This window comes from Apteryx rowi, unplaced genomic scaffold (genome assembly GCF_003343035.1).
Source record: "Apteryx rowi isolate R43461 unplaced genomic scaffold, aptRow1 scaffold_0, whole genome shotgun sequence".
NCBI lineage: Eukaryota > Metazoa > Chordata > Aves > Apterygiformes > Apterygidae > Apteryx > Apteryx rowi.
The window spans coordinates 6,422,396-6,440,305 of NW_020447195.1; the positions used below are offsets into that span (position 1 = coordinate 6,422,396).

The window sequence follows — 17,910 nt, forward strand, 5'->3', positions numbered from 1 at the left end:
ATTAAAAAAAAAAAAAAAAAGAAAGAAAAGGTCAGGTTTACCACTACGTCACCAGTGAAGTCAGGACAAACTGCATTTGTATGCTATGCAACATTTTGATGGGCTGCTAGGAACGAAAAGTTACTAAGAGTTCAGAATGCTTGTGCACATGCCTACAGCAACTACAGTCTCAAGATGAAATACCAAAGCATACTTTAAAGGTGAAAAATACTACAGTGTATTGGAAATGAGGGGAAAGGACAACTTTGGAAAGGCAGAAGAATGAATTATAGGCACATTTATGAGTGTTTTAGCAGCTAGAGCAGGAGGGAAACAGAAATGAATATCCACATCCATCTCCATTCTGAGTAAGGAAGAAAGATTGTTTGGCTAAAGTCATCAGAAAAATTGGGAACTTCAGTGTTTTCTCCTGTGCATCTCCAAACCACTCATTTTCTAACTGTATAGCTGTCAAGCTAACATCTCCATTTGCCTCAGTTCCACTTAATGTTATTGTGCTTCTTCCCCTGTCACTTGCCTTTACTCTCTCCCTTTTCTTTCTGAAACTCAGTTACACTGCCTTTTTTGCCTTTACTCACTTCAGTTTCCACTTACTGTCTCACTTTTTTTTTTAAAATTTAAGTTTTTACCTCTTCCATCATTTAAATCTGCCTTTCCTTCTGATCCTTTCTCTTGCACATGAAGAAATTTTTTTTCTGGTATCTTACCAAAATGGTGATGGGTAGCCAAGTACATATGCCACACTGCCAGTAAGCTCACTGCTCGTAGCGCTGCAAGGAGTCCAAATGAGACTCCAGATCCTGGAGATACAACTCGGCATGCAGATAATGGATGAATGAACAGGCACATGAAAACTGTTTGCTCACTAGCACTCAAGGAATTTAGTGAAATAAGAAATCAAGTTGACTACAGATGACAAACCTGTCAGGAGGGATTTGGCCCAGGAAATATATAAGCAATCCACTATCAGACTATCATCACTTCAATGGGTTCATCAACCGGCCTGTATGAAGAGGCTAAAGAAAGGTGACTTGGAATTACAGCTATTCTCACTCAAACAAATATTAGATGAGTTTGGCTAATTAACAGCTAATTCTGTCCCTAAAACCCACAGTATTTAAAATTACCGTACTGAAAAAAATCAAAGCTGCTTTCAGCAATTTCCAGAAAGCTGCCAAACAATTGATTTCCCTTTTGCAGTTGGATCCAATCCTATTTCTTATCCCAGCAGAAGCTAGGAACACTTCTCCACCTGTTCTAGAGATAGTTTAGGTGTTGGGAAGAAGGCATAACTTTCTATAGCTGAGCCTGAAGCAAAATAATTTATTACCCAAGGAGGTCTCATCACCTTATGAATACCAGGACAATTAGAACAGTCAAAGGTTTTGTAAAGGTTGTGAGAAAACCTGCTTGGAGGAAACATTGTTTTACTGTTACAGAGTCTCACCTTGAACATCCGGATCATCTATGTGTTCCTGCAAGCTTTCCAGAACTTTTTTTATTTCGCTACTGGCAACACAGTTATTACACTGCACAGAGCAGCTGTCTTTGTGCTTCTCAGACTTGAACTGAAGCAACTCCAGATCCTGGCTTATATCAGGCAGAGGAGGGCGCCAGTACAAGAAAGTATTAAATACATCCTCAGCAGACTGTAGCCTCGAGTTCATTCCTGGAAAATTGCTGTCCTTAATGACCTCTGTGACACCAGCAGCAACACTGTCACCCTGAGACAATCTAGTCAGGTCTTCTGCAGGATTGGTACAACAATCTGAACTTGCTTCCCATGTGTCTTTATTTAGATTCTTAACTGACAGCACTGTATTAACTTCAGCTGAAGTCTCCTCAGTCCATGACTCTCGTTTGATTTCCATTGGTTGTTCTGAACTGATAACAGACACACACAGTTATCCAAATAAAATCTAAAGCAACTTAGATCAGTACTTTTCAGTGAAAATACTTTACAAGACAGCAACAACTACAGAAGCTTATTTGCTCTGCAGAAAGACAGATGCTGTTTTAGCACTACATTTTATTTCACCACTTTTCCCTTTGCCCTCCTGTGAGGGCATCAAAAAGTCAATTAAATTTCAATAATGTGGCTACACTCAAGCAGACACATATGCAACCTCACTCTTTATACCTTTCCTGGAGCCATACTTTTAAGGTTTTTAGTCCTGAACAGCAACTAAAATAATTATCCTCTTTCTTTTCCTTTCCCCTACCTCCTATCTTTCCTATGATTTACCTGGAAGATGCAACATTTGTACTGGAGGACATAAAATTTATATTGTTGTTTGCTTGACAGGAATTGGAAGTCACATCTTGTGGTGATGGTCGGATACTCAATGTACCATCTTCTCGAATGTACAGACCAGCACTTGAAGGGTTTGCAAAGGTAGAAATGAATGGGCCAAGGGACTGAAAAGCAGCCTGACGAACCTGAAAAAGTATGAAGACATAACATTCAGGATTCATGGAACTACCATAGAGCTAATACTGAAAGATAAAATTTGGTTCCAAATTATTTCTAACTAGAACAGCTTCATTTAATACCAAATAAGTGACACCTAAGCAAGGATGTCAGGCTATTAAGTGTAAATCTACAAATCAGTAAAGAAATTTAAAGAAGTTAAAAGATTTGAAGGACATCACTTCATACTTCAAGCGGTATCTTTAACACATGCAACCTACTCTCAGAAGAGCTTTTAGATGTAATGTTTTAGAAACGTCAGGCTCAGATAGGAATTTAACAACTAACAACAAAATTTTACATTTTAAGTAACAAAAGAGAGTGGGGAAAATAAGATAATTGATCTTAGTAGAGTCTTGTCCAAGCAAATTCAGCTCAGAAAACATTCGCAACATGCTTTTGACTTGCTCATTACTTGTGTATGATTTGTCTGGGAAGATGCATCAGTTATGGAGCAAGTTACTTACCCATCTGCAAGTGTCACTAATAAGACTGATAAAGAGTGGGGATAGTTTGCTTCTGCGAACTTCTGGGGATGTGGTATAAGACACTGCCATAAAGCATTCAGCACAAGCTTTCCTCATGCCCCAAACGCTATCCGAACAAAGTTCAAAGAACTTTGGAATCTGCCAAAAATAAGCAAAACCAAGACTAATTAAAGAGATACTGCAGCAACTTTATATCGAGGTATTTGTTTGGAAACTGGAGACAATAAGAGGTCAAGATAGAAAAAAAAATGTGTGAAAAATGGGAGAAACAGGGACAGATAAATATATATTAATTGAAGAAATTTGAAGAAAATAAATTTGTCTCCCACTCATTTCACTAGGATTTTATGTATAATTGTACGTACTTGGAACGAATAGGAAGAATTATTAATGGCCTATTTTTCTGAGATTCTAAATTGACTGATCACCTAGTTCAGAGAAAGAAAGAGTCAGTAATTTTAAAATTTACATATGGGTTGTCAACTACACGGGGGGGGGGAGATGGGGGGAAGTATTCTGCAGGAAAAAAAACATCTATTTCGGTTCAATCAGTCTTGCTGCATATTTGCAACCAAAGCCTTTGCCAAATCCTTTTCAAAAAAAACCATATGCACACTGATGGATTTCCAGAGAAGACAATAACAGAACCCTCATAATTAAACCTTTTGAGCTGTCAAACACAACTCTCATAAGTGGATTTTGATTTTTACATACCAGAAGTCTCTCTGTGGCTTCTTGCCCAACTGCATTACAAATGTCACCAAAATTAGCCGCACAAATCTAACAAAAAGAAAAAAAAGTCACGAATAAGATCCTGGCCCTTTCAARTGCATTAGTGTTTTTTGTTGTTGTTGTTTTTAAATCAACTTCACCATTCATTATTTATTTCATGTAACAATCGCACATGTTTGACTATTCAAATTTCACTCATGTAGCTATATCCTGTAACATTAACTCCTCATCCTGAACAAAGATTTGTTATAGCAGGCTTCCATAAGCCATACGCCTTTGAAACCAATAGTAGGATAGGCTTCTGCATTGTGAAGAGTCATCTACTTCAGTAATCATTAAAGGGAATAATAAGCCCACTCGAATGTTTAAATGACTTTGAGCAGCAGCTCTCAAAAATGAAGCAGAATAAAACATGATATGAGGGTCAGGACTTAGGTGTACTGACAGAAGTATCTTTGCTATGGCTGAGGCTGGCTTAAGTACTTTGYTGAGGCAAAGTTTAATCAAGGTTTCAAGTGAGTGCCATTTACAGTACATTCCAATATGAAGGAATGTCCCTTCTGCCCTGATTATAGCATTTGTAAAGAGATACTGCCAAAATCTGAAAACAATTAAGCTAGGACTGTGTTTATATATGATTTAGCTAATATCTATTAATTCTATATGCTTATAATAAGAAGGGTATTATGCAGATCAAATTCCAATAACCATGCCTTACGTTAAGGACCAAGCTGAAGCTCTGCATGACCCTTAAGTCTACTGAACTATTCCAAGACTTGTTGTGCTAGCAATTTCATTCTCAATCATGATTTGAAGTACATSTCATACTTCTGAGATTTCTCCTTTCAGTAATGCAAGGCTTAAAATAAAAATAAATAATAAGAGAATGTCTGAAATATCTAGTATATTTGAATTTCTGGTTTTGAAACAAGAAGGTGGAGAATTGGTAATTGTTTAATTATAGGAGGTAAACAAACGTGGCTTAAAGAAAAGGTTAACTACTACAATGCCATTCACCAAGGACTACTATTTATTTCTTTACTGAACTAAAGAAACTATAACTATGCCAATGCATTAAATAAAACGATTAAATTATGCAGGTAAACAATTTAACAGCAACATACAAATTCATTTTAACTATTTCAAGGTTGAAAACACCATGCCAACCTTTCGGACTTGAAACAGTTTCCCGTCACTGCACAGTTCACAGAAACGAGGAAGCAGCATGCGCTCAACAGTGGTTCTGCTCAGCATAGAAGCCATTTTACAGATTATCTGAAATCAAGAAGGGAATGTGTAGAAGAAAATATATATATTTCTGCAATAAACAACTTATAAGCATGGCCTGATATTCCTCCTAAATATTACTTCAGAGAGCAAGAAAACATCTACCATTACTCAAAAATACATAAGTGCTTTGACATTATTCATGATTTCATACTTATTCATGTGAAGCAGAACTGTAGCTTTCGTATAATCATATTTTATTTATCATTCTATGCCACTGTATCTGAACATAACATTTCTGCATATTATTTAACTGGATAAACAAGACAATAAATCCACTTTTATTAATAAATGCATTTTCAAGTTGTTTTGCATTGAGGCATACACTGGTATTTTTGCACAAAGACAACAAAAATTCTACTGCACTAGACAGCATACAAAACCACAAACTAAGTATATGAGAAATATCTTAGGCATGTAAGTAAACACTTTGGCTTTCAGAAGACTGATCAGATGCTTAAAAACAAGAACATTCCCAGCTCCTTATAGGATCAGTCTAAACAGACAACATGATACAAGAAGAGTTTGCCAAACAACAGGAGAGAAAAGGGAAAGCCAGACAAACTAGTTACATATATTAGCTAATGCACACTTTAGAGGCTTCATTCTCAGAAGTTTTAAAAATTAACATCTCAATGTAATTAAGGAAAGTTAGTAACACACTCATTAATGTAGCTCCTTATTTTGAGGAACTGTCAACTTCAACTATCACCACAAACCAYGTTTCCATTGTGAAAAATTAGATACTTTGGACTATATGTTTCCTTTCAGCTGCTACTTTATGGAATAACTCACTGTAATCCTATACATTTGCAACTGTAAAGAGGATGGAGCTCCCACGCACCTTTTTGTTCAACTGTTCTGCCTGCAGCACCAGGAGTTACATGCTTACGCAAGTGTTGTCAAATTAACAGTACTCATCTTTCTATTTTTATTTTTCCAAAATAAATAATTGAAACTTTCTACCTCCATAAAAATAAGCTTTGTTTCTAGAAACATTTGCCTTCGTAATAGAATATTAAATAAGAACTAAGAAAGATACTGTTCAATCACTTTCCGCAAATTGTCAAACTTCTAAAAGACATCTGGTGCTCAGATGTCACCCTGGAAAACTGCCTAAGCAATACTCAACTCCCAGACAGGGAAGAGGAAAATCTAGCTGGTAAAACTGTTTTACAGGTCAAGTGTCAGATATCCGTGCTGAAATGTAATTACACACCAGCACTTTTTGTGGGGTCAACTGATTTCTTGAAAGTGAACAGGGAGAATTTTTTCCAAGACACTTCAGAATTAAGATTGTGGTCATCATTCATACATTTTTGCAACATTAATGTGAAACCTGGAAGAACAAATGTGAAGAAACTACTGGGGAACGTAATCTTAAACAAGAATTAAAACAAGGCTGCCAACAAATAATGCATGTTAAAGGTATTTCATCACTGATTTTGACAATCTAGCATCTTGAAATATAAAGATGGCCTCTTTAAACCTGATATTTTTAAAAATACAGAATAAATAAAAAAAATCAAAGATTTGTGTTAAACTAAAAATTCAAATATGTTAATGAACAAAAATAAAAATAAGCAATAAAAGCTTTTATTTAATGTCAACACTATTCTTGGACCTCATCTTAATTACTGTTGTAAATCAAAAGCAACAGTAGTTCTTGTTAATACTCATTGCAAGTACATAATTGCAAGTGCATAATCAACTATAGAAAAAAAAAGCCTCTCATTAAACCTTATAGTTTTAAGCAGACAGTAACATTTTGTGTTCCCAATTACTGTACATAATTCAAGAAGCTCAAAAGATTCATCAAGCACTTCAGTGATGCAGAACMCAGGATTTTTCCACTGTACAAAAGGTATAGCAGCTAAAAAAGGTTTCCTGAAGTACCTCCACATTTGGTCAAAAGACATTAATACAACAGTAGTCAGGACAATCTTTCTTTCTTCTTTAATTCAATTAAGATACAAATTCTGATCTTATTTGTAAATTCTCAATGTGATGTTCCACGTCCTGACCAAGTTCATTGAAAAAAAAGTCACATTGTTTCAACGGTACTCATGCTTACAAATTACTAAGAATCTTACAGATTCAAGACTTAACAGCTTAAGCCATCTAAGYTATGGTTCCAAACTTCAGCTGTATCACACTAGTTTCTGAATTCTCAACAGAGCAACTAATAAACAGAGAAGGAATACAACAACAAGCTGAGACAGTAATGGTATAGAAAGTTCTAAGTTCAATGACAAATGTAAAACTCTCAGGACTAAGAAGGCAAGTAAGATTTTTATTTTCTATCTCACATTTAGTAAAATATCATACAAAGTCATTATAAATATACTCTAAAGGACCTTAATCAGACTTAGTTAATAGCATTAATGGAGACACTAAATAAGCCAAAGAATGACATTCATAACTAGTGACATGACAGATCAGCAAGGGATGGCACAAGAATTAAAAATTTGACAGAAAATTCAGTTTTCCAGACTCTTGCACTGACCAATTTATAAACTAGGCAAACATATTTCCTAAAAAGCAATAAAATTTGAAGATATAAGCTTTCTTCCAGCTTCACTTACATTCACAGCTTCCACCTTGTACTCATCATCACTGTCAGGAGCAGAGAGGTCCAACAGAATTGGACACACCTTATTTTCAATGTCACTCTGAGCAACGAGATCTTGTTCTAGCAGTATGAGCAGTGCTTCTTGACCTGCCTTTCTAACCTATCAATTTCAGTGAAAAAGAAAAAAAAGTCCATCACTAAAAACAAAATTAACCGATAATGTGAGAACCACAAAAGACATGTTTTCATCAAAAACACAGGTATGGGTTTAAAAAAAAAAAAAGAAAGTATTAGTAATACCTTATATTGAATTTTTCTAAAGACTACATTTTCATATCATTGCTAGATGCCCTTTAACCAAATTCAGAGGAACAGCCAGAAGCTGAAGTATAGGACAGGACTTAAGGCATAGTTCCTATAACAGCCTGGACTTAAGGCATAGTTCCTATAACAGACTGTGCCGATATGCTGCTGGGTAAATCTTTCGAGTTTCCTATTCTCTCCAAAATAAATGAGAAAAAAGATATTCAGACCTCCTTAGTGAAGTGTGCTGAAATCAGCAAACACAAAGCACTACAGAAAAGCCAGGTATCAATTAACAAGGAATTTCCTATTATTTCTTCCTCATGCCTTAAGTTCATTGAGCCACAGTGAAATTTCCAAATATTCAACCCCTGTAGTCTGGTGTTTCCTACCTGATTGTTAACATCTGTGAGGTATCTCACTACTATGGGCATAAGATATTCAAAAAATGCTGTTGGAAATTTTGGTCGACTTTCTTGCAGAAAAATGGCAATGGGAGGTATTTGTTCCATCAGCTCTGTACGTACAGTTGGTTCTAATAATAAAAAGAAAGTCAGAACTGCATCAGTAAATTCAAAGTTACAATCATGCGCTCTTAAAAAAAACAGCATTTTCTCTCACTTAAATGCTTTCACAACAGTGAAAAATGAAAAGATTCAAAACGTAAGGAAATATCACCACTGAGATTGCCTATTCTTCAAAGCAAGCTGAATAAAATAGAATAACCTCATATACAACATCACAGTCCAGAGATTCGGGATCAGTGCTCTAATGAATCAGATAAAATAAGAGCAGCTAGCTAGAAAATCCGAGTACTATGAGTGCATGCACATTAAGTTTTAAAGTGCACAACCGTTCTGAAAAACTGTGTGCATACACAGTTAATCAACTTGCACTAAGTATACCAGGCACATCTTATGTACACTCAGATATAAATGATTTCCTTGAAAATATTACTTTGGCCCTGGTTTATTCCTTATACCAAGTAAAAACACTTGCATTTATACACCTACGAGCCAAAATACTTTATAAAAAGAAAAAGTTCTCATGTTTTCACTAATACATATTGCTGTTTGTTCAACAATTTTCCTTTATCTRAAAAAATAACAAATAATATATCATTCAAATACAACTGAGAAAGTAATGAATGTTTTTCATCCTCAGTAAATTAACATAAATATTCACAGTAGTCTTTAGATGTATAAAAGTACTCAAAATTTTTTTTAATATTTTGCATCGATATCCCAATTAACCAATAGTCAGAATTCAGAGAAGACSTGTAAGTCAGAAGAATTTACTTTCTGTCCTAATGTGAAAGGTTTCAAAAGCCAAAATTTTGGGACATATAAAACAAAAACAGAAGCCAGTCATCTTTAAGATGCTAATGAAAGACTATGTTCTTATTGATAATATAATTAGAACAAAAAAAACTTGAAAGATGTTTCCTCCATTGAAGTTATTTTTAAACATATCAACAGTTGGGAAGTATTAATCAAAAGACACTTTTAAAAGATAAACAAAAAAAGCAAAAAATTGAGGAGAAAGATAAGCATCATAAAAAACAAAGCTCTAAAATTTAGCCAGTTCAAATTTCAATTCAAAATACTGAAGTGAAAGAATATAGCCTTCTAATATCCAATTAAATATAGAAACATAATTGGACGTGAAACTGGGAAAAGTTATTAAAACCCTGCGTTAACCTGAAGATCTGTTGTTATATTTAGAACCCCCCCCCAGACACAAAGAAATTAAAATACAGAGTTATACATTAAAAAAACACGTTAATTTGCTCAGAATATAGGCATGGTGCAGCACATACATGTTGCAAGTGCAAACAGAATTAAAAACAATACATTTTTACCCCTATTACATCTGGTATTTATTCAAGGCTTACAGATATGAGAGTTTAACATCCATCTTTTAAGTTATCAATGATTTCCAGGGTGTTAAAGGCCAGGTGTCCCTACTGAATTCAACAGAAATCACCACATTAATTAGTGATTTCTGTGCTTGGATACAAGTTAAGGGAGAGAATTTTCAAAGGAGAACAAGGTAAATGAATTTCCACATTCCAGTGATTTTTACAGTAGTCTGGAGCAACCAGCTGTCACATGAAGTTAAAGTCTGAAATTAGTTCTTCCATCATCTAGGAGTTTTTCAAATAAGACATCTGAAAACTTAAATACTCATAAATATTCCTTGCCTTCTCAAAATCTAAAATCATTGCTTTCTATATCATAGCTTACATGTAAAATGAGTTACAAAAATTAAGAAAATTTCAAACCTGCATCTTCAGAGAGCCTGACCACTATCTCCATTACCGTCAGGAAATCTTCCTCATTATTACTGAAATCTCGAAAGACATCCAAAAGACCTCTAGCAATAATTTGCCTGTGGAGGAATAACATATTAAATGCCTGCTAACAACATAGAGATGGGAGGAGACTAGAAACTAATCAAATGTAAACAGCCACCTTAAGGGAAGATCAATCTCTTCTCTGAACAGTCAGACATACTAGATACACAGTTTCTCCACATCCCAACAAAATCAAGATAGCAGAGTTCAGAGATCTTATTCAAATGACCAAGAACAAAAACTAGTCTTTTGGGAAATTTTATGTAATAGTTATTTATTGAAGCAGAAATAATATTAGGCATACATTTAGGAGAATAAAACAAGAAACAGTAATATCATAAGATTCACAGTCTTTTTAGATTACCATCAGATATAATTATTATACCCTCACCTGTTAAATATGTTATCACTGAAGGCATACTTTTCCAGACGAGCCAATGGAGTCAAATTATCCTGCCCAGGAATGTCCAAGAATGCTGTTATCCTCATGCTATCACAGTCTGGTCCATAATCTTCAAACCCAACTTGAAAAACAAAAAGAGCAACAAAAACAAAAAAACAAAACAGAGTCAGCAAGAGAAGTTACAGCACAAAATATACTATCACAGTAACACCGTTTCTTTTTAGATCTATTCTGCAAAGCAAATCTATCTGTACATCACTAGGAACTGCTTACAGAAATCTTAATTTGCACCTAGTGAACTCAAGAACACTTACATATGCATCTGTAAATTCAATCCTTGAAATGTAATCCATCTCAACTGTCATAATATCCTTGACTTTTAACACATTTTACTTTGCAATTTGAGTGGACTAATCACATATACTACAAGTTAAATGGGCTCAGCTGACAAAATTTCATGCTATGAGCTGACAGACAAATCCAGAAGGAAAAACAGTCCCTATTAAAAGGAACAGAAATGTTAACAATGACAGAAAATCCAAAACTGTACTGCTTTAAAGCAGCAAAATCTTGGGTCTGTTTCAAAGTTACCAAGGCACATTTTCCTTACTGCAGTTACTGAGTCCCATGCGTCTACATCAGATCTGAAGCTCTGAGAAAAACCTCAACTTCACCTTAGTTGTTGTGAACATATTTCAAAGCTTTCTACTGCACACCTATCAAAAACAGGCCTTCCCTGCAAACCTACTGTCTTCTAAACCTTTTTTGTATTTGTAACTTGAAATTTTTAACAAAATTTTACCATACCAACTGTTGCAGTTTGCCCACCCAGGCTTACAAGCATCTAATCCAGTAACATGCACTTGATTACAGGTTATGGACAGAAACGTTTAAAAGACTGATGGTGAAGAGAAAAGGGAACAGGATAACTTTGCTGATGGGCCAAATTATTTTTTATACTCCTTCCTTAAAAACAGAAACATAGAGACAGTCAAATAACCTGCCTGTAACAACATGAACCTTTCACACACATTCTCTTATTTCACCAATGAATACAAGAACACATCCAGAAAGCAGAAACCTACAGAAATAGTTGCACTGAAGTAGCTGTTATTCCTCCTCTGGGTCAACAGCTTTCCCACCAAATACCCCTAGAAATATGCAAACGCTGTTCACATAAATAATATAGCCACTACAATCATACTAATTGTGCTGGTATGGCTTCTCATACCCAACAAGTCTCTTGCAAGCCACCATATGTCTTAAGAACAGACCACTACATAAAATAAACCAGTTTCTGACTTAGCAGGACATGATATTAGGTATTTAAATCAGTAAAGGAAGAACATAACTGGTAAGAACTGAAAGCAGAACGACAAGCCTAATATACTGTATTTTAAACTAAGACTACAAGAACATAATGTAGGTAACTCTAGGTTATGCCCCTTTAGACAGAGATCTCCTGTCTTCGAGATGAGGAAGTTGCATAATACTTCATTAAAAAAAAAAAAAAAAAGCGCTTTGGCTAAATACTTAAAAGCAAACCAGAATGAATTTCGTTTACAGCACCAGTTTCCCCTGTTTATAAAGTGGAAAGAATGGGAACAGCCTCTCCCACTGACACACTTTACATATACATTTGTTAATATTCAAAGTGCTATATTAAGTATTCTGGTTTAATAAAAAAAATTATAGTCATTCCCAATACTTGTCATCCCAATCACTAAAAAGCTGGGGTTTTTGTTTGTTTGCTTTTAAAGTCTTCTTGCCTTATTATTCCAAAATGCAATCCGAAATTGCCAGTAGGTTAAGTGACTTGCATATGTAACTCCAAGGTCTCCGATATAACAATCTTTTCCGGATTTAAATGGCTGTGCCTTAATCAGGATAAGTAAGCTTCAARTCTATCCTCATGTTTCCTTTATCATCAATTTTGTATTATCAACACTCTTCCCTAAAGAACCCCTTAGCTGAGACCTGGCGTAATGAACTTTGGTTCTGAACCACATTAATACCCATTATGAATCACTTTTATTAAAAAACAAATACCCATTATAAATCACTTTTAATAAAAAACAAAAAACAAAAACAAAAAAACAACACGCTCTACTACCAATGACAGTCTTAGTGAAAGACTAGACTGCATTCGTATACTGGATTGATTCGGTGCTTTATCTCATGTATAAATCAATTAACATTAAGCTATGCTGGTATCAACTCTTGGCTTTTTTCCTACAGAAGAAAAAACTGATTTCACATATATAACTTTGCTGTCCAAGTATTTAACACTCAGTTTTTGCTTTCCATCTTCCTTAAATGGGTCAGATCTTTGGAGGATCACCTTGTTTTTCAAGCTCACAAGAATTATCCATTACTTTCAGCAGGAAATATTTATTAGAACAGGCACGTATATCCTTCCACTGTCCTCAATATAAAAGAAAGTGAAAGCAACTGGGGCAAATTATATACATTCTGAGCTGAAGTTTGAGGAAACATGTTTTCAGCATCAGACACAAAGTCAGGCCAAAACATTCTCAACAGAAATGCAGCTAATCTCAGAAAGAAATTATTTGAACATACTTGAGTCAAAGTGCTATACTTGGGTCTTTGGGGTAGGGGAGCAGTAAATTGGTGTCCCTTGAAAGCACAGTGTTTCCTAGGAACCTGCCTGAATTAACAGACTAGAGCAATTCTGAATTCTGCAATTCTTTCAGACAATAAGCTCCAACTAGCTCAACAGGATTCAGTCAGAAGAAAGCTTTGGGATGAGACCTAGTGTTCATATTTTCAAATGTATGCACAGATACTAGAAAAGAACTCACAGCTACATCATCAGAATTGTATGTTAGGTATTTGTGGCCTTTTAAAGAGACTATGTATTTCTTCTATTGACATTCTTATTTCCATTCAACTGGCCATTACTCTTTCTAGCGGCTGTTCTTTACATGTTTTTAAAGTATTGACAGGCTCAGAACCTGTATCTGCACAAGTATGTATACTTTACATTACACAGACCTAGCAGGGTTTGACATGCCCACATGTTCTAGGGCTAGCTTTCCCACCAAGCGTAATACCTGAAGAGGTAGCATCCAATATTTACCTGCTTCAAAAGAGAATTACTGTATCATGAAAGCTCATAGGAAATTATTCAGCGTATGTAGGATGGCTGATTTCCCTTCTGAAGTTGCAACAATTTCTTTCAATCTCCAAAAACAAACTGTGACAATCCTTATGYCTATGCAATTACAATAATACACATTTTAAAATCCACACACTGTCACTATCTAATTCTTGAGGCTAGCTACCTGTTGTATAAAGGAAGATTTATTATGGCTTAAAAATCAATATGCCTGTTACTAACTTTATCTAGCGCCAATTTGTTCCTGAATTAACAGTTTAAAAATGAAAGCACCTATCAGTTCATTTTACTATTGGTCCCTCTTCAAATATTTCAGGAGAATTCCTACCAATTTAAGTGACACTGAAATAAACTTCAATTCTAAGTTTGACTACAATACGACAGCTGGGACCAATCTTGTAAACATAAAAAAMCATGCTTAATTTTACTACCTGGAGTAGTTCTATTATTCATTTAAATTAGCTAAGCATACATCAGCGCTTCTAGGACCAGAGGGAAAACAGAACAAACTACTTATGTTATGCTCAGGATGAAGAGAGTTAAATACCTGACATTTTTTTCAACCCTCTCAGTACATATAGATTAGAAAAAGTCATGGCAGAATCCATTTTTTCTCTCATGAAACTTTAAAGTTTTTTTTTCTTCTCATAAGAAGGTATTTACAAAATTCATAACACACTCGCGTACTAGAAAATAAATTACAGAAAAAATAATGATCTTAATGTATCTAATGACTTCTTAACATATCTAATATTCTTCCACAGGCAAACCAAGCATTCAGTGTTTTTCCTTCTGATGATATCAAATACACAAATTTGAAATCTATCTATCTATATACCAGAATACCAGTGACAACATCCACAGCTGAATCTGAATTTAATATGCCTTAGCTTGACCTAGACTCAAAAGCTGCTTAGAGCCTACAAGGAACACCTGCGGTGTCACAGGATTTAACTAACTATGCAATTCAACATCATTAGCTAGTATCACTTCATCGCTATCCAATTTTCCAAACCAAAATATTAAATACTAGTTCACAGCACAAAATTTCATGAGCTCAAGGGCATTCTCTCTCACACTGTTTTTAGGATGAAAAACATGTCTTAAAATATATTTTCTTTACTGAATGAAGGGGATTTGTATCGCCTTACAAAAACAGGCTTTTAACTGTACTCCAAGAGCTTACATAGATTTTYATTATTGCTTTCCCCTAATTCAAAGTAATCCTCCAGGCTCTTTGTTCAGTGAAACTGACTGCAACACAGTATGCTTTCCCCAGTGCAAATAACGCTATTTCACCAATTTATTTAGTTCAGAAAGTAGACTGTAGTTCCAGTGATTAATTTCACTGAGAATTTCTTAAAACGCATCACAAACTCTTTCTTATAGACTAGTCTTTGGATTAGTACAATATCTCAGTCTAGATGGGGCTTCTGAACGCTACTGTAACAAAAAAGACAACTTTCAAGGCCATAATTTTAAGTGCACTGTCAAATTAATGAACATAATGAAAGCTTCTGATTTTTAAATCATAAATGAGATGTTAATAGTGCTTTAAAATAGATGCTTCCCTTTGTGCACATGCTCACTCTGAAACTGATTCACTCTTATACACAAATTTTAAGTGACCCACAAAAAAATACACATTTATTAATTACTGCTTCAAATTCAAGACAAGATTTGCTTTGTCTGAAGATTTTTAATTTCGCCTACAAGGATAAAAACTTTTTATCAACTTACCAGACAAATTCTATACTGATGGTCTCAACAGAATAGCCAAAGACTGAGCATTTAATAGAGAATGGCCAAAGGCTGAACACTAAATGGAGAACAAACTACCGTCTTGACTTCTAATGATGATCACTCCCAATTCAAGGCCAAGACACATAAAGGAGGGCTATGGGAAAGTTTGCATTTATTGCTGCTGCTTGTACTTAAATCACTCAGCAAACAAAACTCAAATGACTGGTATCCTTAATTTCTTTATTACAGAAGGGAAAATGGGAAAGGCAGCAGGGAGGAATTTAGAAAGACCCAATCAATTCAAATAGCTAAGTATTCATTAGCACTATGAAGGCTTTAAAAAAAAAAAATAGGGCACAGAAGAAAAAGATTTTCAACACCTAAGTAAGGTACTGCAGCAGCAACTATTGCAGCTTTTCTGCTATTAAAGGAACTCAAAGGCGAGATAGATGTGTTGACCTCTGCAAAACCATCTTTAAATCCAACATAAGCACATTCAAATATATCAGCAAGCTTCCTCCTCATTTAAAACCTCTATTCAATGCATGCAATGCACTTTTTGGTGTTTGAGGTCTTCACAAGAACTTGTTTCATTTACTGCAGCAAGCCATAACCTTTAAGTACCTCTCTTTTAAGCAACTTCTTACACAGTGTTATCAAGTTTTCAAATCCATACCCGCTAAATACGTTTATTTCAAGTATTATCCTTCATGTTCTTCCTATTACAACTTTTTAGATTTCTAGCTTTTCGAGTAGGTAACTGTGATTAGGAAGGAAAATGCTCTTTTAAATCTATTCCTTAAGACACAAACTGTTACAAATAAATCTGTGTAAGACATCTATTTGTTAAAGACGTTTTGCAATGCACATAAAGATACAAACACAAGATGAGCCAAGAACTACCACAAGTCTAGTATACAATTAATCTTGCCATTTATACATCATTTTCATCTAAAAAAACCCCAAGATTTTTCTAAACTTAACCAAAATGCAAATGACACAAGCTTYTCTGCTACCATAAAATGCAGAAACCTCAAAGACAGAAAGCAACATTTAACAGCAGCAATTAACAGAATTCCACAGAATGATTTTCCTGTTTGTGAAGGAGGATGTCCCTTGCATATCATGTTTCTCCTGCTGTTCCTCAAGACTGCCTCCTTCAACATCCTTCTGTTACACGTTTTCAACAATAATTGTTTTAAACAATAATGTTTGCACGGCAAACAAATCAGTAAGAATCACAGAAACAAATCCAAGCCTCAGTTTTCATTTCTACACAGGAAAGCCAATCCAGCATTCAAAGTGCCAGTGAAACCACAACACAAATTTAAATAGCTAGCGGTCAAAGATTTGTCTCCTTAATTTTAAGTAAGGGTTCTTACCAAGCGGTCCGATACGCACGCAGCCCTAATCCTGCTACAAAGCGCTGAAGCAGACCGGCTGGAGCGYGAGCTGCCAGCCCGGCCCAGCACCGAGGCATCGTACCAGACCCGGAGACACCGACTGCCGGGAGCCACCCGGGCGCAAACACCTTCGTTTCGCTCCTCGCCTCCGAGGCGCGCACATGCCCAAAGCAGCCGCGTCCTGCTGCAGGCCTGGGCCACCGCCGCGATGGCGTAAGGAAGGCAAAATAAACAATACCTCCGCCAGCCTCTGAAGCGTTCAGAAGTCTCCTTCACTTGGGTTACCACGAGGCTAATTTCCGAAGACAACAACGAAGGGGTTAATCCTCTAAAACAATGCCGCATCTTCCCTTCCTAGAGGTTCCTCACGGGCCATTGTTTAAGGTGTTGTTTACACAAAACTCAACTCCGCGGCAGCCGTTCGAGGTCGCGAAAACCAGGCGCTCCGAGGAGAGGCGGCGCCCTGCCGGCCGCTCCCCGCGGGCGTCCCGCGCCCCCTCGGCCCCGGCGGCGCCTCCCCGCCGCCGCCCAGGCCCGGCCCGGCCGCCTCCCCCCCTCCGCTGCCCTCCCCTCCCCGCCCGCCACAGCCTCCGCGGCGGCTACCGAGCCCCCGAGGGACTCGCCCGCCAGCCTGAGGCGAGCAGCCCTGAAACTCAACCCGGAGCGCGGCAACGAGCTGCTTATCGGCAGCCACATCGCGACTCGGGGCCGCGCTCGCGCGGGCACGCGGCTGCGTGAACGCTTCTAACTCGTGAACCTTCACACGCCGCAAGCCTTCGCCCACCAGTGCGGGCAGCCTCAAATCCCTCGCTCGCCCTAATCCGGATAAAAAACCTGCGGAGACGGAAAGAGGACGAGGGAAGGACCCCGGGGTGGGAGAACGAGGGAGGGCCTAAGGAGGAGACAGGAAAATAAAAACAGTTACTCACAATCATCTAAGTCATCCTGCAAATCCACAAAATACAAAGGGATCCCTACAAACAAAAACAAAAGAGAGACACCGGGGGGTTGGTT

General features: G+C 36.6%; 1 protein-coding gene across 3 annotated transcripts in view; it reads right to left on the reverse strand.

Annotated features, from left to right (window-relative positions):
- The window catches only part of LOC112969917 (serine/threonine-protein phosphatase 4 regulatory subunit 1-like), a 27,315-nt gene extending 9,412 nt beyond the window's left edge, over positions 1-17,903 (reverse strand). The window contains exons 1-10 of one of the 3 annotated variants that reach the window (XM_026073772.1): positions 17,826-17,903; positions 10,600-10,732; positions 10,137-10,243; positions 8,245-8,387; positions 7,563-7,709; positions 4,858-4,965; positions 3,673-3,738; positions 2,938-3,096; positions 2,246-2,439; positions 1,448-1,884 (exon numbers count right to left, since the gene is read on the reverse strand). In XM_026073772.1, coding sequence (XP_025929557.1) covers positions 1,448-1,884; positions 2,246-2,439; positions 2,938-3,096; positions 3,673-3,738; positions 4,858-4,965; positions 7,563-7,709; positions 8,245-8,387; positions 10,137-10,243; positions 10,600-10,697 — 1,459 coding nt within the window. In that variant the 5' untranslated portion in view covers positions 10,698-10,732; positions 17,826-17,903. Of the gene's footprint in view, positions 1-1,447; positions 1,885-2,245; positions 2,440-2,937; positions 3,097-3,672; positions 3,739-4,857; positions 4,966-7,562; positions 7,710-8,244; positions 8,388-10,136; positions 10,244-10,599; positions 10,733-17,134; positions 17,295-17,825 lie in introns of those variants that run through there. The other 2 variants (XM_026073849.1, XM_026073938.1) reach the window with 2 other exon arrangements.
- Between the last annotated feature and the right edge of the window lie 7 nt (positions 17,904-17,910).